Genomic DNA, 26,938 nt, shown 5'->3' on the forward strand with positions numbered 1-26,938 from the left:
CGCGAGGATTCCATTTGTGTAGGGGTCCTCGCGGCCGCAGGCGATCCCAATTGAATTCACTCTGTGTGGGCAGCAGCCGCTGCGCCCATGAGGAGCTGCCTCTTCGTGAATGGGATCGCCGCCTCCGAGAGCATGGGCGCAGCGGCTGCCGCCCGCACAGAACATCCTCTCGCTTCCGGGGGTCCCGCCGCCCGGAAAGTTATGCAAAGTTATCTGCGGGCGGCGTCCGTTCGTGATTGGGATCGATCGCCGGGGCAGCCTCTCGCTTCCGGAACTTCCTCTCTCACTTCCGGGGGTCCCGCCGCCCGGCAGAAGCCCCTGAACCGCCGCGGAATCCGTTCGTGAATCAAAATGGATCCGCGCGGCAGGAGGAGAGGTTGGGGCGCTGCCAGCCGCCCGCAGACAATTTCCTCTCGCTTTCGGGGGTCCCGCCGCCTGGCAAAAGCCCCTGAATCGCGTGGAAGTTATCTGCTGGCAGCGTCCGTTCGTGATTGGGATCCATCGCCGCCTCCGAGAGGGTATACAGAACACTATTTACCTAAATGTGCATATATACAGTTTAGTATTTTAGCATTTATTTTTGAAAAAAATCAAACTCCTAAATCATGGTGTATAGCTTATTGCTCCTATCTTGGACATATTTTTTCTGATCAAACATTTGTGTTTACTGGGGTGGTGCATAAAGCTGAAAAGAGTTATTGTTTGTAATTTTTCTACATTATTTTGCTGTTAAAGAAGAGTTTTCTTCTTGGGGATAGATATTGATGGAGATTTCTTGTGCCATTAGGAATTGTTGCAAAGAAAAGATAAAGAATCTTATGGTGTGATATTGGTGAATTTTTTAAAAAAATAGTCTGTGTTGTCTTTCTGTCCCAAATAGTTAAATATAATTTCATTATGAACATCTGCAGGGTTTATGGGATTCCCATAATATGGGAGATTCATGCCTTTGTAGGTCATATTTGCCCATTTGTGGTTTTCTGTCTCATCTGTGAAATTCACAACCTTTTATTTGTTATGTTCTGAATTTTTCTCTTTTTAGAAAGTGATAAGAAATCTACCTGCAATTTAATCTTGACCAGGCATCCTGACTTTTAAGAAGTCACTGACATGCCAGTTTTAAAATTGTTTTTTTTCTTGATAGTTAAGGTCAAAAATTTAAACTTGCTGTCACAACTTTGAGCAGGGTATGAGATTGTTGATGTCCATTTTACTGTCTTTCAATAACTGTATAATGTTCCAATCAAGCCTCAAATTAAGATGTTACCAACTAGTATGTGAACTACTGGAAAGATTGTGTGCCTATAGAGTTAAGAGTAAGAGTTTCATTTCATGCATCAGAAGGCTGTATAGTGTAGAGAGAAAAATATGTTCAAAACATTACAGTTGTATGTGTTAGCCGCCTGAATCTATATTACTGTCTTTGTTTTAAAAAATTTCTCTCAGGATCCCAAAATGGTATTTGTTTGTATGGGTTATATTTATCAATATGTATTGCATTAAATATTGAAATCTAAGTATTCACTGCTACTGTGGATTCTCACAATTGTTTGATGGGATTTCAACATAGGCTGGCAAATTTGAATTTTGAGTACCCTTGATTGGGTCTGACCCTCTGGACTCCAAGGAGAGATTTTAAGAAACACTGATTTCTTTTGCCAGGTAATATGTAATAGGTTGCCACTGCAAGTGTATTTGAAAAAGATAGCTTACTCTATGGTGTTGTTTTTTTATTTTTATACTGGAATTCTTCATGAAAAAATCCAAAAGGATTTACAAAAGAATAATAAAATATCTCTTCAAGAAAACAATAAAACTAACAGTGTCAGTGAAGATAATATAGAAAAGCAAGGCATAATTCATTTTTAAAAAGCAGTCTAAGAGGGAGGTTGTCCTGAAGCACATGTTACTCTAGAATTGCCTTGGGTGAACAGGCTTGATTTCAGCTGTTCAAACAAACCAATGTGTAGAAAACAGCTACACATTTCCTAATTTATTATTAAATAATTTGTATTCTATCAGGGGCTTTCAGCAGTTTACAGCAACAAAAATGCCAAATAAAATTATATTATTATAAAATCATTGTAACAATTCCACAAAAACAATAAAAAGAAAATCCAGTGATAAAACCATATTAAATCCCAATAGCTCTAGATTCTAGAAGACAGAATAATTTGTACAGCCTTCCTGAATGGACAGCAGGTTAGGGCTCCCTGCTCTGGAGGAGGTTTCCAAAGGATGGGCACCAGCTGAGACCTTCCTCCTGAGAAAGCCCTACCTTTGTCATGAATGGGATTACTAGCAGGGCCTCCCCAGAAGATATTTAAAGCTCTGGTAAGATAGCTTTGAGGGGGGTGGTCTTTAAATATTTGGACTTTAAGCTGATTTTGGAAAATCTGTAAATTTTAAAGCACAAAACTGCTATTGGCTTGTTTCCAGATGAGTCATTTACTGTAAGGAGTATAGGCTCAATGTATTTTAAAATAATATTTTATTTATTGTGCATATGATTTTTTAAAATAGTGGTATTCTGTGTTGATTCTTTTTTTAAATTGTCTTAGACTATTTAAAAAAAGATTCTATCCAAAATAAATTGAAACAAGCCATTTTAAAAATTTCTATGCACAATACTTTGAAACGGACTCAGGAGTCATGATTGACACTGAGTGAATTTGCACTTTTAATAATCAGGAAGATACAATGGCATTGAAAAAAGTGACTGATGACCATTTTTCACACTTAGCGACCATTTTCACACTTAGCGACCATTGTGGCATCCTCATGGTTACGCGATCAAAATGTTGATGTTTGGCAACAGATTCGTATTTCTGATGGTCGCTAAGTGAGGAGTCTCGAGGAGGGGGAAAACATTTAGTGACCAAAGTTACAATGGCATTGAAAAAAGTGACTGATGACCATTTTTCACACTTAGCGACCATTGCGACCATTTTTCACACTTAGCGACCGTTGCAGCATCCTCATGGTCACGTGATCAAAATTTTGTTTGGCAACAGATTCATATTTATGCTGGTTTCAGTGTCCTGGGGTGACCTTTTGACAAAAAAATTTTTTTTTAATCAAGCCCCCCCCCACCTCCCCGGTCAAGGGTGTCCCTCTTTTCCAATCTGAAAATCTGGTCACCTTACTTGTAAGTGATAACTTGAATGGTACCTGGAAGCCTGCTGGTGATAAATACAGTACAATTAGGAAGTTTACATGGCTGTACTGACGTTTTCTATAATTACTTGTGCTCTGCATTCTGGACCAGCTGTAGCTTCTGAGTGGCCTTCAAGGGCAGCCCCATGTAAGGCCTATTGCTGTATTCCATAGTGAAGTGGCAGAGAATCCAAATAAATATCTCCTCTACACTTGTTAGCAGCTTGTAAAAGGAATTATGTATCTACATATGTAAAAATGACTGACTGTGTGTGTGTGTGTGTGTGTGTGTGTGTGTGTGTGTGTGTTCCAGCATAACTCTGGAACGCCTCGAGCAATTTCAACCAAACTTGGTACACAGATGATTTACTTGCTGGAAAAAAATACTGTGTGAGTAAGAGTAATACCCCTTGGGATGTGTGTTCTGTTAAGATGCAGCCTGTTGTGCCGTACTGACTTCTACTGTACAGCACAGTGGAGTTACCATGGTAACAGCTTCACAGTACTCCACAAGGGGGCTCCCTCTGGTGAGGGTGAAAATCCAACATTAGAAATTATGTTTTGTCCGGATGTTTCCCCCCTATAAATAAATACCTGGGTAACACTGGGTTATCAGCTAATTTAAAATAATTATGAAGGTGGTAACCATGTAGAGCTATATAATAGCTGCCTTGCCACTTCATGTTTACCAAAACATTTTTATGAGTCTCCATTTCTGTCTTTGAGGTGCTGTTTACAGATTGAAGGTGCCCATGCTGAATCTAAAGCAGTATATCTCAATGTCATCGACATTAACATGTGTAGACTTCAACTCCCAGCTCAACAAAGGAATTCTGGAAGTTAAAGTCCTCAGGTTTTAAAATTGCTGAGTTTGATAAACACTGATCTAAAACACCTTTCAATTCAAATCTTGAACAGAAGAAGTCACAGAGATATGTTTAAATGGCATGGAGCTGCTTTGCTTTATTCATAAAGAGGTTTGTGTGTGTGTGTGTGTGTGTGTGTGTGTGTGTGTGTGTGTGTGTGTGTGTTGCTAGGGAATAAAACAATTATCCAAGATGGTGAAGAATATTTTGTGGGGACTGAAAGGGATGAGTCCTCTAGTGCAAATGCTGGATTAAATCCACCTTGGTTTATGTAAATCTAACAATTTGTTCTCATAGTCTTAAACAGATGTCTGTCAGGAATTATAAGACTTCTTATTTTTGCAAGGTCTATTGTATTATGAATCTTCAGAAAATGTCCAGTAAAGCATGTCAAATAATATTAAAATGTAATAAAACCATTAGCTGAGACATATCCAAAGGTGGCATGAATAATTAGGTTTCAACATATACCTTGATAGCAGTATTATGCTTTTTTCTGTAGGAGGATTTCCTTAGGTAAAGGCTCCCTTTGCACATATGTGCTAGTCGTTCTTGATTCTAAGGGGCAGTGCTCATCTCTGTTTCAAAGCCAAAGAGCCAGCACTATCCGAAGATGTCTCCACGGTCATGTGGCCGGCATGACTAAACGCCGAAGGCGCATGGTACGCTGTTACCTTCCCACCAAAGGTGGTTCCTATTTTTTCTACTTGCATTTTTACATGCTTTCGAACTGCTAAGTTGGCAGAAGTTGGGGCAAGTAACGGGAGCTCACTCCATTACGCAGCACTAGGGATTAGAACTGTTGACCTTTCTGATCGACAAGCTCAGCGTCTTAGCTGCTGAACCACCGCACCCCTCCTTATTTCCTTAGGTTTCTATAAATTGGGTGCCACAACAGAAAAGGTCTTTTTACAATTTGACGCCTATTGCATATTCTCCAGTGCTGCTAGTTTTAAACTTTTTTAGGCTTTTGAGAAAAACTTAAATGTGGATGGTTATTTCCACTCAAAGAAATTAGTGCCAAACTAGAATGCACCAGTGATCTACTCAATGGAGGGAATGTTTACTAACCACCTCTTTGGATGTCAAGCATGGTATTTCCACAAAGGTCTATTTTTTTTTTTCATTTTTAGAGGTGATTTTTAATGTAGATCATTTTTCCACTACTGCATTAAAGTACTTGAGTCAGCAGAAAGCTATGACATTTGCTGCCCCAGTGCTGATCACTATTCTTCCTCAATTGCTTTGTTCTCACTCACTGCTGAATGGTGCTGTCCTGTGCATGTGAACGTGTGATAAGCAAAGTGATTAGTTCACATCCTCCCTCTTCTGCCCATCACTGGCCGACAGGAAAAACATTTGCCAATCAAGGCGATGCAACAGCACAGTGCATGCCTGGATGCAGGACTCTGGTATCGTCTCCAAACTGCTCCTTGTCCTCTTCCTCCTCTGCCCTATTATGTTGTAAACTGAACTATATATATAGTATTAAAACTATATATATATTAAAAAAGACCAAAGTCACAGAGAAAGCTGAGTCAGAAGCAGCATTTTTAAGTAGGGTTCTTTCCTTTCTTTAAATAAGCAACAAATGCTGGCTTCCAGTTTCCATCCACACTCTAATTGGGGAACAGTTAGGGAGGGGGAATTGGGTTGGTTCCCCCATTTCATGAATACCCTGCTTCAACCTTGCACTAAACCAGTGATGGCTATCTCTTTTGTGTTTTTGCATTTGTGTGTGACAGCTTGTGCGTGCGTGCCCACACCCATAATGCAATGAGCGTGCAACACCCCCCTGCAGGCCACGCCCCTGCGCATGCAACCCCCGCTCTCCTTCTGCATGCGAGTGCGACCCCCTCAGCGGCCTGTTTTGGGCCTAACAGGCCTCCCTGAATCCTCCTGGGACCATAAATGGGCCATGGGGAACCTGCACTGCATCCCTGGCGCATGTGTGCATGACCCCTTGCCCCCCACATGTGTGCATGTCTCCCACATGTGGGAGAGACCCAAAAATCAGCTGGCTGGCGGGAGGCTTGGGTGTATGCGCGGTAGAGCTGAGCTGAACGATGGCCCATAGAGAGGGCTCCGCGTGCCACCTATGGCACACGTGCAATTCGCCATCACAGCACTAAATCATCTAGTGTTACTAGATGTTCACCATAGCACTATTGCATAGGCCTAAAAGACTGTCAGTGCATCATTGTTGTATCTAGCTTTTTAAGGAGACAACAGCAGAATGGCAGCAGGTGAGATAGATCATGGACTGGAAGAAAGGAAAAAATAAAAACAAAAAGCCAATAAGGATCCTTTTGTTCCTTCCCACTATTGATCATCTGACTTTATCTCCTGGATAAAAAGTGATGAAACTGTTACAGATTTTACAAACCTTGTTAATGGGTGCTATTTGAGGGGAAATACTGCTTTAAAAACCATACAGATAACAATGACTGAAGCTGGTCTTCCTAGTCTAATAATGAGATGAAAGGAATGCCACAAGGACACAGAGGAAGCCAGATATGGCCAGGGATATTTCTTTTCCACTTAGATGCAGGTGGGAAAAAAATATTGACAGGTCTGCAAAGAGCGATTTGGCCCATTCAGAAATTGAATAAGTCTTTGGATAGCTTTTTTCTAAAGCCGTCTGTCCAGCAGTATTGCTATTAATCAAAAATGCAAGCCCAGAGTCTTCATGTTGTGTAAGATATTTTCTATTAAACAGAGATGAAGAACTCATTGATTTTTTTTTTATACCCACCTCCCCCCTGGGCTTTGAAATCTATACCAGGTTAGTTCATGCTTATCCTTTATCCATCCCTACATGCTAGCTCTGCAATATCAGGCAGCCGCTATGTAAATATTTATTGCTGTTGTAGTTGTTAATGTTGAAGAGATCTTTGGAAGAGCATTGTCTTGGCCTACTGATACAGGAAACCCTTAATCCTGTCTCTGTAAAGATGCAAGAACAGGAAAAGTTGGTGTTTGGTTTTGGAGTGACGTTGATGTGACACTTAATTTCCTTGGTTCCTCTTTTACTGTAGCTTGTCACTTGTATTAACGGTTAGAAGTCTGTCACTACCTAACTAATGAAACATCCTTTTTTCTCTCTGCCTGTTTGACCAGCGTGCTTCTCCAATAGAAGACAATGGGACTTACAGATGCCTTGAGGCTTGACTTGGTTGAGACTAATGTTACAACAGCCACACTGACTTTTCTGGTGATAGTGTTGGTTCTCCTTGCTTGGTAAGTGGATTTATGAGTTAAACTTTCTCAAAATGCAGTTTAAAGGAACGACGAGATCATGACTGTTTGGTTTCCAAACTAAAATTACTTTTGAGGAAACAAAATCCACAGACTTCTGTGATACTATCAACTTAAGGAAGACACTGTCCATCTCAAAAAGTGGACCCAGGTCTGCAAAAGTTTACCTCTGATAAAGATTTTAAAACAATCTCTTTAAAATAATCTAAGATAGTCGAATATATGTGACTATGAATTTTTTTGCAACAAAACATTTTGTGCCACATTAAAGATTAATATATTTGTGAAATTAGAAATAGTTAAATTTATAGTTGCAGGAATTCATCACCATTATCAACTGGTTGTTTGTTTGAAAATTTAATGTTGGTTAAATTTTAATTAGACTCCTATGAAAGTGTTTCTGGGTAGATGCTGGTGTAAACTATTCTTTGTGCCTCTGATTCAAATAAGTCACTCAACATTATTTCAAACTACAATATGTGGTTTGTGATTCTCCCTGACATAACCTATTAGAATAACCAAGGGCCTTTTATGCTATATTATTGAGATCAATTAATAGAAAGAAACAAAGAAATTGATTGACTTATTTTTTTTTAAAAAAAAAAACAGGCTCACAATCATGACTGAAACAAAACATACTGAAAACTCATACTATAATTAAATGACTGTTCTAAATGCCTTTAAACTGGGTAATTGTTCTATTTCCTTTTCCTTAGTCCAAGTCTCCATAGGAATTAATTTATATTTATGTGATTATTTTGCTTCAAAATAATGGGAATGAAATGAGTAATAGTTGTCAGCTGGAAATATTTCTTCTTCTGATACATCTATGCCTATGACTTTTACTTTATCAGGTCTACTATCTTCTGTTATCCAAATATTTTCTGCTTTATAATATAAATCATACCACAAAACCCAAAGATACATAAATTTTTATGGCACTACCCTCTGCATTCCCATACCTGTGAATCAATTTTTATCTTGTAAACTTTTTAGGGAAGCCTCAGGGTTTGGTAAAGTGCTGTGGGTATGAATAGCATATAGTACTACTGTTAATAATTGCTATTACTGTTGTTATCATTTATTTACTGTATTTCTGTTCTTCTGAGCACATTTGGAATTTTGAGAGCATGTCATAGGTCTCGTCCCATAACATCTATTGTTGGGACACTTATTCACAAGATGGTTACAGGACTGTAATGCAACATCCATTTACTATAAAACTAGTTCTAGCTATATAGCAGTGATGGTGAACCTTTTTGGCACCAAGTGCTGAAAAGATTGCGCAGAAACATCGTGTATGTGCGTACATATCGGGGCCACATGCCAGAAAAGCCGAACTTCCGGGTTCTAGCGTGCATGCACGCCCAATGATCAGCTGGCCGGCACGCAAGCACGTGCCAGCTTTTGGCACATGCCGCACATGTGAAGGGATTGTACTCAAGAAAAGCCTAACTTGTGGGTTGTGGCATGCATGCACACCTGACAATCAGCTGGCCGGTGTGCATGGGCACACTGGTTTTCAGCACTGTCACACGTGTGAAGGACAGCTAATTGTGGCATGCGCACGCACACCAGAAACCCAGAAGACAAACAGGCAAGGCTGTGCATGCCGGGTAACATGGCTTCGTATGCCACAGGTTCGCCATCACGGATATATAGGACTTCAACGCAACATATCTCTGTTTTTGGTTTTTTTGTAGGTAAGTGGATACTTTCCCACATATACTGTAACACTGAACCATTTCTCTCCATCCTCATTTTGTTTTTCTAAAAATGCCAACTGGCCCTTTGGGGGAACCTTGAAAACAAGATGCTGTAGGTTATGCTTTCTTTTGTAGCATGACAATTTTCCATTTTCAATTAAAAATTAAAGTCAGAGTAAGGAACCACCTGGCAAATATCAAATAAAGTGTTTATAGATTCACTGGTGTTCATTGGCAGCATAAAGCTAACCCTGCTTTAATGATAGAAGGCTAACTTGGATGCTGTTTTGAAAAATATTCCCTTGCATTCCTAGATTTTCCAAAAGCTCCTTTTTCCAAGGGCATTTTCATGACTTTGGGAGTCTAATGTATTACTCAGTTAACAGGAACACAATATACGTCTAAAGCTGAGGATGTGTGGATGTGCCTAGGACAACTGTTTTGGGGGACTGTATTTAAGGAGAGATTTTTTTTTACTAGTCCTTCAAGTCAGCAGTTCTTTGCAAAAATTAGATCATTTTAAGCTGGTATCAAGCAACTCTAAAGAGTCTTTCTTTTCTTGGTTATGATAATTGTGGTTTTGAACTTTCTCGTCCACTATCAACCAACAAATAATGCTCTGATTTGGTTTTGAGCCAATGTTGCAGTTATCTAAAAGGGATGGATGGATGATGGATTGATAGATGGATGGATGAATAATAGGTAAGCATGAGGATATAGATGCACTGAAAATACTTTACTGAGTTTTAAATGAGGAAGTATTAAGTTATCAGTGCTTTTGAACTTTTGAGGGTGATGAGCAATGTAGTTCCTCATCTGTAGTATTATTTCTATAAATAGTACATTTTAAAAATCTTTAATTGAATAGGGAGATAAGTTGGCGCTGTCTGGCCTTGGTCTGCTTATTCCAGTTATGGCTTTACTTCTCCTGCTTGAGAATGCCTTGATAAAATTAATGCAGGAATTTGCCTCTCATTTAAAGTTTAATGTACCATAAGCTTGTCATTATGAAGAAGCTGTCACTGCTTTCAGACATCGTTGTTCAAAGTAGAGTTTCACCAGCTTATCTAAACAAACCTAAGTGTTTGAAATGTGGAAGTAGAGTTGTAGCGCTCTCCCTCCCTCCTTCCCTCCCCCTCCCTCCCCCACTCTCTCTCTCACATACACAATGTATGTCTGGATAGGAGGGGTACATTTCAAATTTGCTTGTTTCATAATTCTGAAATGGGCACTTAATGAAGCTTGTCTGCACGCACACATTGTGACCTTCCCATTTTCTGCTTGAGATAAAGCCTCCCTCCATCCTTTTCTGCTTATTTTTATCAGTCCAGGTGCTAATCTCACTTTTTCATATACGGAGATGGCGGGTTCATATTCTGTTCTTTATCTGATCCCGCTTAAAAAAATGCCTTCTGTTCCTCAGCAGAGGTGGCAATAAGCCCTTCTCTTGGACTGTGACTGCACTGCATTAGGCTATTGGATGCAGCTTTCCAGTGTTAAGTTAAACACCCGAATAGTGCTGCGATATGTCTCCCTTCTCAGTTTTGGAAGATTAGCACAGGCAGAGCTGGGTCTTAAAAGGCCTCTTTGTTAGGCACATGTTGTGGAATGCCACGCTTTAAATGATATGCTGGCTGATAGAAGGGGTTTGTGAAAAGCAACCCTTATGTGCCTGGGTTAATGCTGGTAGCGTCACTTGTCATTTACCCTGCAAAGATAACCTTCGTGCTTTTTGAGTGAGCAAGTTCTTGGTGGTTGCCGTGTGTATTTTTGTCAGTTCTTTGGTTATAGAACTGAGTTCTCTTATATATATTTTTTCTTAATAGAAATGGCTTAGGTTCGCCTCTCCCATAGTAGAAGAGAATATGCTGTTAGTAACTATATTCCATGAGGGATGCGGTGGCTCAGTGGCTAAGATGCGGAGCTTGCTGATCAGACAGGTTGTCAGTTCGGCGGTTTGAATTCCTAGCACCGCTCCCGTTACTTGTCCCAGCTTCTGCCAACCTAGCAGTTCGAAAGCATGTAAAAATGCAAGTAGAAAAATAAGAACCATCTTTGGTGGGAAAGTAACAGCGTTCTGTGCGCCTTTGGTGTTTAGTCATGCCGGCCACATGACCACGGAGACATCTTCAGACAGCACTGGCTCTTCGGCTTTGAAATTGAGATGAGCACCGCCTTTTAGAGTGCGAGGGGAACTTTTACCTAACTATATTCCATAGAACTACATAGCCAGATTTTGGGCTCACAGGTATTTGTTTGACAAATGGGAGGGAAATCCCACCTTCCTTGCTACCACGGGATTTTTTTGCTTCACTGCATTTAGTGGCTGTGTGGTGAAATCACAGAGTAGTTACAGAATCCATTATTTACATGCCAAACCAGCTCCAATGTTGGCCATTTCTGGCTAAAATGTCAACAGAAAATATCTCTGCCTCAGTCCCTAAAGATTAGTTGCCAAAACAAACCATCTTTCCCCCATGTGATGCCCTCCAGGTGTGCTGGAGCTACAACTAGCAGAAATCCCAGCCAGCAAATGAATCCAAAATTAAAGAGAGCTCATTATGACTTTGGGTTTAATTCAGGAATATACCGTAGTGTACCACACATTTTTCTATGGCTTATCTAATTTTGGCTTAACATGTTATAAGAACGCAGCCAATGTGGTTATTAAATCACATATAGGTTTGGGCATAGTTTCACGATCCCAAAATCATACTATCTCCTTTGATAGTAAAAAATCAAGTTGGTTCTCTGCTTGTGCAACAGAAAGCAATTGAAAGATTGTTGTTGTTGGTTGTGAAGTCGTGTCTGACCCATCGTGACCTCATGGACAATGTTCCTCTAGGCCTTCCTATCCTCTACCATGTGGAGTCCATTTAAGCTCATGCCTACTGCTTCGGTGACTCCATCAAGCGACCTCATTCTCTGTCGTCCCATTCTTCTTTTGCCCTTAATCTTTCCCTGAATTAGGCTCTTCTCCAGTGAGTCCTTCCTTCTCATTAGGTGGCCAAAGTATCTGAGTTTCATCTTCAGGATCTGGCCTTCTAAAGAGCAGTTAGGGTTGATCTCCTCTAGGACTGACCGGTTTGATTGCCTTGCAGTCCAAGGGACTCACAGGAGTCTTCTCTAGCACCAGTTCAAAGGCCTCAATTCTTTGGCGCTCAGCCAAATTGAAAGATAGACATCACAAATTGATTAGTTAGTTAGCATTGAAAAAAAGCGGCTCAATGAAATATGTAAATGGAATAAAATAAGATCAATACATTGTGTAGGAAGAACTGAGATCACTCTGTGTCAGAATTTATATTTTGAGTTCAGAGGGGACCTAAAAAAATTGAAATGAAAGTAAAAAGAATTAGAGTGGCTCTTATAACCAGAGCTAGAAGCATAAGAGGACATTATGAGTGATTTTGTCATACAGGTAGTCCTCAATTTGCAATCACAATAGGGACTGGAATGTCTGTCACTAAGCTATGTGGTCATTAAATGAGTCACACCTAATTTTACCACCTTTTTGCTTCAGTTGTTAAGCTGTTCCAGTTGGATTTTTGTCTAGTTCACATAATTAAAGGTATATTTGCATGCAGTCCTCCATTTCTGTCCAAGGACAATTTACTATGCAGTTAAACAAAATCTACACCACTATCCCTAATATAGCAGCTCAGTTAATATCAATAACACAATTATTCATTGAAACAGCACTGCTTAAAATATAGCATCTTTCACTTCTTTAAAATACAAATGATTGAAATGCTTGCCATAATAAATTTATATTCACTCAGCACCTTAAGACATATCCCTTTAAAGAATTCCATCACTAGGACAACAGACAGTAAAGTCTCCCTTTATTGACATCAATCTAATCTCCGATGTGGTGAGAAGAGCTTTAGTGAAAGATTTTGAACCTCAAATAGATTGGAGGAAATGTTCTTTAAGATACTTAGGTCTCAAGTTTTAGATCTCAACATCAAGAAACTGGCAAGCAGTGCAGAACTCACAAAACTGATGGTCTTTATTCTCAGCGAGCCATACCAATCCCGCCAAATCTTGATTTCTGTGTTGTGTTTCCGATTACGTCCACGGGGTAATGCAACGCATTCAAGTAGCCTAAGTGATGTGTTTCTAAAACATGGATCCCTCTGGATGTTTCTTTTGCATATTAAACTTTGTTTCTTTTTGCAAGTGGACATACAACTCTGGGAATTATAGGTCAGCACAATGACTGAATCCAGAAGTAGAAAGAAAATATAATAGAGCAGCTTGAAATAAATAAATTTACTTCCTTCCTCCTGTTCTTCATTTATACTAGCCCAGGTGGAGATTGAGATGCTCACTCCTGGGTACTCTCATGTAATTGCAATCTTTCTTTTGACCACTGAAATAAGCGCTTGGCCTTATTTTCGTGGAGGTTTTATTATTTTTGAAATGCAGGAGGCGGCGAGCGTGGTCACCTCATGGCTGCTGCTGTGTTGCAATATTTTCAGGGAAGGCTTATTTTCAGGGGAGGGCTTATTTTAGCACATGTGCTCCAAAGCCCAATTGGGCTTATTATCCAGGGAGGTCTTATTTTCAGGGAAACAGGGTAACAGGCACTCTACCAAAAGCAGCTATGCTGAAGAAAGATGGACAGATCAACAGCAGACTTCAAGGGTAGGATGGTATAGTATAGAGCAAGGGTGTCAAACTCAAGGCCCACGGGCTGGATGCGGCCCACAGGGTGCTTAGATCTGGCCCATGGCCCCTCCCCTGGAACAGTGAAGGACCAGCCCACGGTGCCTCTGCCAATGAAAACAGCTCCATTTTTACTGGCAGAGGGTTGCATTATAGCCGAAAATGGAGCTTGGGAGCCAGTTTTCGCTGGCTGATTACTTGGGCCCCCATAGGCACGAGTGACATTGAGTTGGCCATGCCCACCATGGCCATACCCACCCCAGCTCCCCAAGGTCAAACACAACCCTGATGCGGCCCTCGATGAAATTGAGTTTGACACCCCTAGTACAGAGTGTATGACAATATAAATATGGATGTATAGGGTAAGAAACAGATTGTCCTAACAAATGAATGGGGGGGAATGGCTTTTACTGGTATTAAATAAACCATTATTTAAAAACATCTAGCAGAATGTTGTTTAAGTGCTATCCATAAGTGATCAATGCTGCATAGTGCCCTTACTTCTTAGACCAGAAGGATCATGGAATTTATGTAAACTTTTGATGAATAATGGCTTTAATAATAATTTTAATAATAATGGCTGAATAAGTAGTTGTTTTGTTTTGATTTGATTTGATTTGATTTTTACGATGGCCTCGTACAATCTGTTGAGCTAGACTGACCTTAGATCAGTGATGACCACACGGAAATGTCGGGCGCTTGCTTGCTTGTCACAGCCACACTCCGGAAAAGGTGAACTTTTGGGTTCTAGCTTGCATGTGCACCCGGTTTTCAGGAATGCTACACATGTAAAGGGACCATGCTCCGGAAAAGCTGAACTTCCGGGTTCTGGCATGCATGTGCACCTGACAATCAGCTGGCTGGCATGCATGTGCACACCAGTTTTTGGCACTGCTGCGCTCATGAAGGACAGCTGATCATTGCGTGGTTCTGGCATGCATGCCAGAACCTCGGAAGACAAATAGGCAAGGCTGCACGTGCCAGGCGACATCACGGCCTTAGATGAAAACAGTCTTCAAGGATCTTGGAGAATCTTACGAAGATAAAGCAGCTAATACCATAGCCCTTGCAAAAATGAAGGTAGATTTTTTTTAATATAATGGGAAGAACTAGAGAACCCAAATAAAGATAAAGATGGTAAAGTTAAAGATATTTATGTGTATGTATCATCATCATCACAATCATTTTAGCCATTGTCTATCCACTGCAGGATGAAGGCCTATTTCACATGTTTCCAACCTGGTCCTGAGCTTAAAACGGGTATTCAGATCAATTTGTTATTAAGGCTTTTCTAGTATGAAATGAAAAATTCACAGGAAGAAATAAAACTAATTTAAGTATGGTCAAATTTGCTTAAAGTCATCATTGCCCAAGTGCTCTGTAATAAAACAATTGCTGTTTATGTTCCATGATTTCTGGATTCTTTCTTGGAGTTTAAATGTTTATATTCAACAGATTCTTTACCCAAACACTGTTTTTTAAAAGAATGTTATGATATTTCTAAATTCTGTTTCTTGGAAGCCTTGGGGGAAAAATACCCCAGAAATGCTGGATCTACCATAAATTATTGTAACAAAAATAAATAAATAAATCCAAAATAGCTACCAGTTGGTTTGGTGTTATTTATTGAAGCTTTGCAGAAGAAAAGTTCAACATCATAGTAACATGGCTCACTGTTTCCACCAGAAATATATAAGGAATTTTAAAAATAGTGGAACTACAGCTCTAACTAGAAAATTAGTACAGCGTTGAATCTGGGGCCATTTTTCTGCATTTTACAGTAATGGAATTTGTTTTTTCACATTTGAGGGGAATAATAGAGTGACTAAAGGTGCAGAGCAGTTTACAAAGTATCATGAGAAAAAAAGAACAATTTCCTGCTTTTAGGAATTTTCAGTTGAAAAATTGGCCAAGGAGCAAAGAAGTATTGGAAGGGAAAGGGAGGATTCAGGTTTAGATGGTAATAAATGCAATTATGCTTCTTCTTCTTCTTTTTTTTTTTTGGAAACATAAAGATGTCTCCGTTTCTATTGGCCCATGGGACCATTTTGTAATATGGCAGGAATTGAATTTGCTAACACTCAGCCCCATTTCTTCTCGCTTGGATTTAAAGACTGCACTGTGGAATTCATGTACACAACATTGAGATCATAGTTCTTGGCTGAATTTACAAAAAAATCCAAATTAATTTTCCAGCATTTCTGGTTAAAATTTTATTTATGTATTTATCATCTTTATATGGCCATGAATCTCACATATTGCTTCTTTTTAATGGAGGGGCAGAGTAAAATCTTTTATCTGAGAAACTGGAGTGACAATTGGGCCAGATGGGCCAGATGGATGGCAGTGGTGGGTTTCAAATTCCGTTCCAACCATACCGGCTTGCCGGGGTCCACGTGGATGTGTGCAGCGCACGGGCATGCGTCTTGGTGCTTCCCTGAGCCTCCGTGATGCTCCAGCTGCTCAGCGGAGGGTCATGCAGGCGCTGTACGCGCTGTGCCCGTGTGCGGAAGCGCTGAAGACCTAAAAGGACGGTAAGGAGCGACGGTGGGCGGGTGGGCCCTCCGGAGCACCGAACCGAAACAGTATCTGGTGCTCCGTGCAGGCTCCGTACCGGGGCGTACTGCCTGAAACCCACCACTGATGGATGGATAGTCTGAGTCAATGCTTACTAAATTATGCCATGGTGTGGTTTAAGTGCCTTGGATGAACTCAGCCAACATGCTCTGTAAATCATGATTTCTGTCATGGCAAATATGTACACCCAGACCCTTGTCTTATTTAGTGAAAATTGGCCAAATTATTCATTTCATATAAGAACTTAACCAGTGATTAAGTTCATGTATTCAAATAAGTTGTTTTGCTATGATTTGCTGAACAAGCCATAGTAGCTTGACTCAAATGTAACACTGAATTATGTAAAGTCATAGTGATGGGATTTCATGAACAAACCAAGCCAACTGTATGTTTGGGTGAATCAAGAACTGTAAATGTTATACTTCTCTAAACTATGTACCATAGTTTTGAGTATAATATGCACCTTCCCCCTCCTAAAAGAGCATGGGAATGTTGGTGTGTCTTATACACCGAATAGAGCCATTTTTGGCCTCCCGAAGCCCTGCCCCACATCCCATTTTTGTGAAAAATGGCCTTTTTTTTTTTTTTTTTTTTGCAAAAATGGAGGTATTTTTGCATTCCCCCAGCCCCAGAAGCACTCTGCAGGCTTCAGCAGGGCTGGGAGAAGGCAAAAATGCCCCTGTTTTTGCCTTTTTGCCTTCCCCCAGCCCTGTTGAAACCTGCAGAAAAAAACCTTTTTTTCCTTATCTCCTTGAAATCTTGGTGCATCTTTAAGGTGACCAGATTGGTAAAGAGGGACACCTTTGACCAGGGGGGGGTCAAATATGATAAAAAATGTTATACAAAGCAACAAAAATTTTCATATAACGCAAAAGTGATTAAGTTCATGTATTCAAATAAGTTGTTTTGCTATGATTTGCTGAACAAGCCATAGTAGCTTGACTCAAATGTAACACTGAATTATGTAAAGTCATAGTGATGGGATTTCATGAACAAACCAAGCCAACTGTATGTTTGGGTGAATCAAGAACTGTAAATGTTATACTTCTCTAAACTATGTACCATAGTTTTGGAGTATAATATGCACCTTCCCCCTCCTAAAAGAGCATGGGAATGTTGGTGTGTCTTATACACCGAATAGAGCCATTTTTGGCCTCCCGAAGCCCTGCCCCACATCCCATTTTTGTGAAAAATGGCCTTTTTTTTTTTTTTTTTTTGTGCAAAAATGGAGGTATTTTTGCATTCCCCCAGCCCCAGAAGCACTCTGCAGGCTTCAGCAGGGCTGGGAGAAGGCAAAAATGCCCCTGTTTTTGCCTTTTTGCCTTCCCCCAGCCCTGTTGAAACCTGCAGAAAAAAACCTTTTTTTCCTTATCTCCTTGAAATCTTGGTGCATCTTTAAGGTGACCAGATTGGTAAAGAGGGACACCTTTGACCAGGGGGGGGTCAAATATGATAAAAAATGTTATACAAAGCAACAAAAATTTTCATATAACGCAAAAATAGTATTGTAATATTTTTTTTATTTCAACATAACTACAATTTACAAATATAAATTGTAACTGTTGCCAAACACCAAAATTTTGATCGCGTGACCATGAGGATGCTGCAACGGTCGCTAAGTGTGAAAATGGTCGCTAAGTGTGAAAAATGGTCATCAGTCACTTTTTTCAATGCCATTGTAACTTTGGTCACTAAGCCCATTATACCACTTGTCTTGCCACAGTTCTTAAGTGAATAACTGCAGCTGATAAGTTAGTAACATAAGTGAATCTGGTTTCCGCATTTGACTTTGTCAAAAGGTGATTATATGATCCCAGGACACTGAAACCATCATAAATACGAATCTGTTGCCAAACATCAAAATTTTGATCGTGTGACCATGAGGATGCTGCAACGGTCGCTAAGTGTGAAAATGGTTGCTAAGTGTGAAAAATAGTCATCAGTCACTTTTTTCAATGACATTGTAACTTTGGTCACTAAGCCCATTGTACCACCTTTCTTGCCACAGTTCTTAAGTGAATAACTGTAGCTGGTATTTTGTATTTTGGATAGAATCTTCTTTTAAATAGCCTAAGACAATTTAAAAAAAGAATCCACTCAGAATAAATGGAAGTAAAACATTTCAAACCATTCTTTCTATGCACAATATATTTCAAAGTATTGTGCATAGAATTTTTAAACATGGTTTCACTTCAATTTATTTTGGATAGAATCTTATTTTAAATAGTCTAAGACAATTTAAAAAAAGAATCCACACAGAATTTTAAAAAATCCTATGCACAATAAATAAAATATTATTTTAAAATACATTAAAAAAATAAAGGAGAAAAAAAAACACTGCTCACTTACCAGCAGGCTTGCACTCCAAGTCAACCAAGAATGATGTAGATGTTAATACAAAGAACTGAGCAAATTGAAATGGTGAAATTAGTCAGGGAAATATTTTTCAAAGAAAAATGAGGAGCCACCATTTTTTCCACACGAGCCGACCTCCAACCTCCGTGCCCCTCCCCTCCAGAAAATCCAGGAAGTAACACTCGCTATCTCTCTAGCCACGTATTTCCTGGAGCTCTATGGTAGTAGGTCATTTTTTTCTTATAAAATGAGGTTAAAGGGGCGCGGGGGGGTGTCCATTTTCTTGCTTTAAAGTTTTAATATCTTCAATGAAAGTACTGAGACAGAGAGAGGGATTAGACAGGGTGTCTTTTGTCTTGCCCCGGTTAGGATTTCTTAAGCAAATCCACTGGGCTTTCAACATGAAGCCAGAAAATCGGGACTTTTTTAAAACGGCCCGGGACACGGGACAAATTGTTAGAAATCGTGACCGTCCTGCTGAAATCGGGATGTCTGGTCACCTTATGCATCTTATACACCGATGCGTCTTATACTCCAAGAAATATGGTATGTCAGTCTTCTGTATACATTGTTTTTACTTTCTGATGGTTGAGAGAACTAGATCTTCTCTTAGGAATTTTTCACCCTAGCCATAATGTGAAATATGATAATATAAGCTATTTACAGTCAATGTTCCTCCAGATTTGCTGTCTTTTTTTACTCTATCCCATCATGAGGTTTATTAATGCCGTACTCTGACCCACAGTTATTCTTACTGAACTGTCTTTTAGTTAATTAGTTCCTTTGTGTATGCACATAAACACATATATTCTCTCTCTCTAGGGCAGCATTGGCAGCATAAGGGAGGCGTCACCAAGCACTGAATCAAAGATTGACCACTTTCTTTGATCCATCTCATAAGGTCTTGAAGTTAGAGCATGCTGGGAAGCAAAATAGTTTCTCTCTATAATTGCACCCATTAGGACAGTTTTTAAAATGCCTCAGCCCCTGCTCTGGGAGGAATTAATTCTTCTGTATTATTTATCTTTATGCATTATAAAGGCATCCATCTGGATGGAGAAAACATTGTACATAGAAGAACAATTGTTCTGATTTAATAGTACAAAATCTAATTTGAGCCATTCATAGTATTTTCATTAGGAATGATCTAACATTGAGCTTGTAGTAAAAGTATGAACTCTCTTTTTTTAAAATACATTCTTTAAAATCTACTCCAAAGACAATTGGGAGCAAAAATAAATTATAATACTTCCTTCCTTTTTGGCACCAAAAAGCTGCTTTTTGTAAAATGTCTAAACAGTGAAGACTATAACCAGTCACAAAAAGGATCCAAAGGCAACAAGTATTGAAGGTCAAACAATAATGAAATGGAAGAGAAATTATAGCCTTACTTGTTCTGGGGTGGGGGTTTTTTGTTTTTTGTTTTTGCATTCCCTGGCAGTAATGAAAGTTCTGTGCTTAAGGAACTTATCACATAACAATTTGTGCCTGTGTGAGAGAGATATAGGATGCAATTGGAAGTGTCATTCAAGAGGTGTCAACTTTTGTTTCTCTCAGTGAAAGAAGCTTGAAGTAAAAACAAAAACAAAATATAATATACAATCTCCAAGCATAGATTTATTCCATCAAAGGGATAGGAAAAGAACAAGTTCAGTTACTAGCCCTGTTACTTTAGGATAAGGTTCTATGTTGTTCACACAAAAGTGGTAATCCAGAGAACTCTGAATTTTTATAAACACTTAAAATGCAATACTGTAAACAGCTTTGCTTGGAATACAAAGGGTGCATTCAGGTGTGACAGTGGAGAGGAGTGCAAAATGGGTTCCAGGGCTACGGTATGCACCCCTTCTGAGCCTGTCCAGAAACTGCCACCAAATGTTTATTTTTATAGTGGCAGAAGACATTATTAATATACTGGAATGATTGTATCAACTGTATCTGATTAATGTTTTGCCTTTGCCCTATCCATCTTTTGGAGTGTGCTGCAGGTTTGCCCTTTAAAAGCCAAGTATGGTTCAGAGGGACGTGGTGGCTCAGTGGCTAAAATGCTCAGCTTGTCGATCAGAAAGGTTGGCAGTTTGGCGGTTCAAATCCCTAGCGCCATGTAATGGAGTGAGCTCCCGTTACACCATCTGCCAGCCTTGCGGTTTGAAAGCATATAAAAATGCAAGTAGAAAAATAGGGACCACCTTTGGTGGGAAGATAACAGCCTTCGGCGTTTAGTCATCCTGGCCACATGACCACAGAGACATTTTTGGACAGTGCTGGCTCTGCGGCTTTGAAACGGAGATGAGCACACCTCCTAGAGTCGGGAACTGTTATGTCCTCGACTTGCGACCAGTCTTAAGTCCTCGACTTACGACTGGCTGCAAGTCCTCGACATACGATTGACAGCTGGCAACAGCTGAGCCGTGCTTGATTGGCTAAGACGTGGCTGGCTGAGCGTGGGCTGTTTCTGCGATCTTATTGGTTGCCCTGGTTGACAGCTCTAGTATAAATAGCTGTCAAGCAGGGCAAGGTGCTGAACTGTATATAGTTGAAGTTGGTTTGTGTTCTGTTAACAATAAAGCTGTTCTAATTACCTCAGCCGCTCCACGCCTCATCTGTCCCTCTCAGCTTCTAACAGGAACGACTAGCACATATGCGTGAGGGAAACCTTTACTTTATGGTTCCCCCAATTTAAATTTTTGCAGCCTTGTAATAATGAAATGCATTCATTTTTTACATTCTTTTCACTCTTTTGTAATAGTATTTCATATGCAAGTAAGCTATGAAAGAATCTTTCTTTATCCATCCTAACCTAATCTGGATTTTATCTTTCTTGTAAATTAACTCTTATCCATCCATCCATTTTCTATAGCCACCCATTTAAGCAAGTAATTCTGAACAGTTAACCATACTAAGGCAACTAAAATCAATTATCATATAATACCAATTAAATATATATTTGGCAGGTGAGGAAATATTCATTAGAAATGACAATATAGCCAGGAAGCAGAGACCTTCACACCCTCAGGCCTAGGCTTGGATACAAAGCCAGAATTTCAAAGCCTTACAAAAGGCTTACACAGGGTTGGGATCATCCTCTGAGGTGGCAATATTCCAGAAGGAAGGGCTATGACAGAGAAGGCACATTTCCTAATCTCCATTAGCTGGCATTCTATGACTGGTAGAACCTACAGCATCCCTAGCTTCTTGCTGGGCTCACATTGTTGGTATCCATTTCTTTTAGATGGAGAATGAAGGGAGACATTAGTTTCCTTTGTGAATCCATATTTGATAGCAGAGTATCGCTCTCTTTCTCTTTCTTTCTCTCTCTCTGTCTCTTGTCTCTCTGTCTCTGTCTCAATTATGGACTTTGTCATGTGAACTGTATGAGTTCAAAACATCCTGTTTTCTACAAATGTGTCTAGTGATAAGAAGCAAGGGGTTAGTAGGAAGAAACATTATGTACCAATTAGGGAATATCAGTTGAACAGTTTTCACAAGACTGTATTTTTCACTGTCTTATACATTGTCTTTGGTTTCAGGAAATATAGATATAAGCAGGTTTACTCAAAAGTGAAGTGAAAGTTACTTTCTGTTACAGTTTGGAAAGATCACAGCCAGAAGGAAACGGAGAAGACTAGATAATTCTGCACATTGTTTCTTAGCAATTTATTTATTGAATTTATATAGCTGCCCATCTCATCAAAAGCTTCTCTAAGTGACATATGACAAAGCCAAAACAAAGATCATTTATCAATTATAAAAATGTTTTAAAACTATATAAAAAAGGAATAAAACAAGGAAATAACAGATGGAGGGATAATAATAATAATAATAATAATAATAATAATAATAACAATGCCAAATCCGGCGAAACAACTGGCCGCTGTGATACAATTGTACAATAATAATAATAATAATAATAATTGCTTGGTTATGGTTAACAGCAGGCTCATTAAAGAAAGAAACAGAGTCACTAATCCTGGCTGTGCAAGAACAAGCTATCCGCACAAATGCCATTAAGGCCAAAATCGAAAAATCCTCTGATGATGCCAAATGCAGACTTTGCAAAGAAGCTGATGAAACTGTTGATCACATACTCAGCTGCTGTAAAAAAAATCACGCAGACTGATTATAAATTGCGGCACAATTCAGTAGCACAAATGATCCATTGGAATTTGTGCAAAAATTATAATATTAAAACAGCAACAAACTGGTGGGAACATAAGCCTGAAAAAGTCACCAAAAATCAGATGATCAAGGTCTTGTGGGATTTTCGCATACAAACGGACAAAATACTGGCACATAATATACCAGACATCACACTGGTTGAGAAAAATAAGGTTACAATCATAGACATCGCAATACCAGGTGATAGCAGGGTCGACGAGAAGGAACATGAAAAAATCGCAAAATGCCAGGACTTAAAAATCGAAATTCAACGATTATGGTACAAACCAGCAGTGGTAATTCCAGTGGTAATTGGCACACTGGGTGCTATTCCAAATGCACTGGAATTACATTAAAACAGTTAAAAATTGACAAAATCACCTCAGTCAAATGCAAAAAGCCACACTGCTTGGAACTGCACGCATATTACGAAAATATGTTACAACGTCCTAGGCCCCTGGGTGGGGCCCGACTAGTAATCAATGCCAAATCCGGTGAAACAACTGGCCGCTGTGATACAATTGTATAATAATAATAATGGAGCTACTTCACATTTTATAGCATGAATTTATGCATTGCCATTCATTACAAAAAGAAAAGAAAAATAAAATACAAGGTATGCAGTTTTCCCCCCCAATGGAAGATATTTCTGCCAAGCTGATAGTAGGTTTCCTACCTGTTTTCTGCTGAAGCTGCTCTGTTTGTCATAGACTTGTGACAAGTACAAATTTTACAGGTGAAGTCTTTTTTATCTGTGAACAGGAGAAACCAGACAAAAGCAATACGAGCCATGCAGCTTTCTTTTGTTTAATTTATGTAACATAATTCTATTTATGTACTTCCCTTTATTATATTAAGGTTAGTCCAGTGGTGGGTTGCACTTACCTTCACTACTGGTTCACTGATTGCACGTGTGTGTGTTCCTTCATGCATGTACCTGACTTGCGCTGCGCACACATGCACAATCCATCACCCCTGCGATAACCAGCTGATTGTCGGGGCTTGCGCAGGCGCCGCATGCTGTGCGCACGTACACAATTTGCCATAAAACAGGTATAGAGGGTGGGCAGGCGGGCCAAAAGAGCCACCATACCGGTTCGCTCTCAGCTATTGCTGGCCACTACCGGTTTGGCCAAACCGGGTCGAACCCGCAGCAACTCATTGCTGGGTTAGTCATTAGATTGTCCTAGGAATGTTCTGTCTTGAGGAAGAAGAGTGTCAAAGTTGGACTGAAAGGCTAAGAACTATGGAAATTGATTACCAATGCATCTTTAGGGTATTTTAAGAGCCAATAATATGTAAAAGAATTTAAAATATAAATTTAAAATATAAATTTTTGGGGAGTTTACAAGAAATAGCAACATTTAAGAACGTGCCTACTGATAAAAATAGATGTTTGGCCATAGTCACCAATTGCAAAACTTGGCAGCATAAAAGAGCAAAATAGGGCCGCAAAGTGTGTGTAGCATGTTTATAAGTGTTACAGACAATCTGATAATATGTAATTTTAAAACTTGAACATTAAAAAAAAAACCTGTATAATTGTTTGACAAAATGCTTCATGGTAGTACCGGTAATAGTACTTTCAAGGTTTGTGTTGATCTATGTAAAATAACTTGTTGAGCATTGTTAAGAAGACTTCGTTAAAATAATTGTTGCATAATTCCAAACATTGAATGGGATCTCAAAACTGATATTCCTAAACTGGGCACAGAAGACGAGAAGGTAGTTTTAAATATTTTTCACCTTCACAATGTTGTAAATATAAAATGTCTTAAAGGGAAACTTTTAAAACCCAAAGGAAGGACATATTCTTTAAAATGTCTGTTGTCTTGTTGCAGATAAAATATTATGCAAATGTTGTTAGAAGGTGGCACTAAGTTGTCTTATCAAATTTTACAGATTTTTCTTTAAATGGAAATCTTTCTGACTTTTTCAATGCTGAATTTAAAAAGACTTCAATGTCTTTTCAAATCTATTGTGGACATTTATTTACCTTAAAAAGTAGCAGTGGAACCAGCTATTCTCCTCAGGAATTCAGTAGCTAGGAAAAATTTGGGACTATATATTGCGTCACTTTTCTGTTTAATATAGTAATAATTATTCTGGGAAAAAGAAAGCACAAAAATAGTACCAGTTAGGCCCTTTGGATGGAATGCTAAAACAACTAAGTACCACTTGAACACCATTGGCATTGACAAAATTATCATCTATCAATAGCAAAAGGCAGCTTTATGTAGAACAGGAGTGTCAAACTCAAGGCCTGCGGGCCGTATCCAGTCCGCGGGGTGTTTAGATCTGGCCTGCGGGACTGCTCTGGAAACAACAAAGGACCAGCCAGTGGTGCCTCTATCAGCAAAAATGGAGCTCAGGGGGTCTGGGTGTGGCCCCACAAGCTCTATTTTTGCTGGCAGAAGGTTGCGGGAGGCTGTCCTGGCTGAAAATGGGGCTGGGAGGGGGGGTCCAAACCCAGGCTCCATTTTCACTGGCAGATGGCTAGCAAAACAAACAAAACAAAACTGCCATTTTCGCTGGCAGAGGGTTGCAGGAGGCCGTCTGGGCTGAAAATGGGGCCCACACATGGCTCCCCCAAGCTCCGTTTTCACTAGCAGACGGCTAGCAAAACAAACAAAACAAAACTGCCATTTTCACTGGCAGAGGGCTAGCAAAACAAACAAAACAAAAGGAGAAATGTTTCGCCTTTTGCATTTGAACACGCAAGAAGGGACAGGAAAGGAGAAAGGGAAAGAGGAAAGGCAAAAAAAAATAAGGAAAGATGGGAAGGAAGAAGAAAGGAAAATGAAGAGGGAGGGAAAAAGAAAAGGGAGGAAATTATAATGAGAGTGAGTGAGGGTCTGAGGGAATTCCTGCTTTAGCACATGGCCACTGGAGGTACCTCCGATACAAGTGATGAGTTGGCCATGGCCTCCCCCTGAGCCCCCTAAGGTCAAAGACAATCCTGATGCGGCCCTAGATGAAATTGAGTTTGACACCCCTGATTTAGAACAACTTACAGCCTGCAACAATGTATGTAAAGAATCTGGCTATCCCAGATCCCTCGGAACAACTCAGTAAGTGAACAAAAATGCCAAATCTAGTCTAAACATCTGGCTGACTGTGTGATCAACCAATAGTAATTTATTAAATTTGCATGCCTCCTTACTCCCACCAACTTTTTACAAAAAAGTTTTATGAGCCTCTGCAGCTTGCATCCAAGCTGGTTCTTGGACAGATTCACCAGTATCTCAGTATAACTGCAAATTCTGTGTATCTGAATAGTATAGTTCCTGGGAAATATTTAGCAGTAAGAAATAAAAATGCATGTTCATATTTTGGAGAAAGTCAGAAAATGTGTTTGAATATCTTAGATTATCCTGTGATTGTGTTAGACGCTTGTGAGAGCTACTTTATGTATTTATTTATCAGATTTATATGGCTACTTATCTCACATAAAGTGATTCTGGACGACTTCCAACAATCCAGTAAAACTAACAAAGCTGGTTCACTTTGATTGTTTTGAATTAAAACAGTGAGAAGGCACTCTTTATTTACCAGATCTTCCATTCCAGAAATATCTTGATAGTCTTTTTTTTTCAAGCAGTCATAAATCTGAGGTAAAATTCTTACCAGCGGTATACAGCTTGATATAAAAATGGCCTTTTCACTGTATTGCGTAGGGCTCTGAGATAAACATTTTATTCTAACGTTTAACAACTGAAGCACCTGCAGAGATTTTAAAAATTATTTTTTTTAAAAAAATATTAATGTTAACATTTAAATATTTCAGTCTACTGAGCATGCCTTTCACTGAATGTGACTGCAATTTGTTATACATACGTACGTACGTACGTACGTACGTACGTACGTATGTATGTACGTACGTACGTACATACATACATACATACATAGTTTAATATCACATATATGATATTAAAAGTACAATATAATTGTGCTTCAGTTTCACTCACCACGCAAAGAAATGTAAAAGTGTGTGGGAGAGGTGGATTTAGCGTGACACAATTATCTTGAAGAAACCACCCCAAGATAATGTTGTTATATCTGGCCTGGCCTTTCCATTTTTAGCAACAAAGAACTCCCTATACCTACCTATAAATAACTGTTCTGAATTCCATGTAACTACAGAATAAGTTACTCCATGAATTTTAATCTTTTTGTGGTGGCCTACGAAAT

At 39.4% G+C, this 26,938-nt stretch overlaps 1 protein-coding gene across 1 annotated transcript in view; it reads left to right on the top strand.

Annotated features, from left to right (window-relative positions):
• TBXAS1 (thromboxane A synthase 1) overlaps nt 1-26,938 on the top strand; it is a 287,914-nt gene that overhangs the window by 33,996 nt on the left and 226,980 nt on the right. The window contains exon 2 of the mRNA XM_032220502.1: nt 7,143-7,262. Within this exon, the coding sequence (XP_032076393.1) occupies nt 7,165-7,262 (98 nt within the window). The 5' untranslated portion in view covers nt 7,143-7,164. The remainder of the gene's footprint in view (nt 1-7,142; nt 7,263-26,938) is intronic.

This window comes from Thamnophis elegans, chromosome 7, assembly GCF_009769535.1.
Source record: "Thamnophis elegans isolate rThaEle1 chromosome 7, rThaEle1.pri, whole genome shotgun sequence".
In the NCBI taxonomy this organism is placed as follows: Eukaryota; Metazoa; Chordata; class Lepidosauria; order Squamata; family Colubridae; genus Thamnophis; species Thamnophis elegans.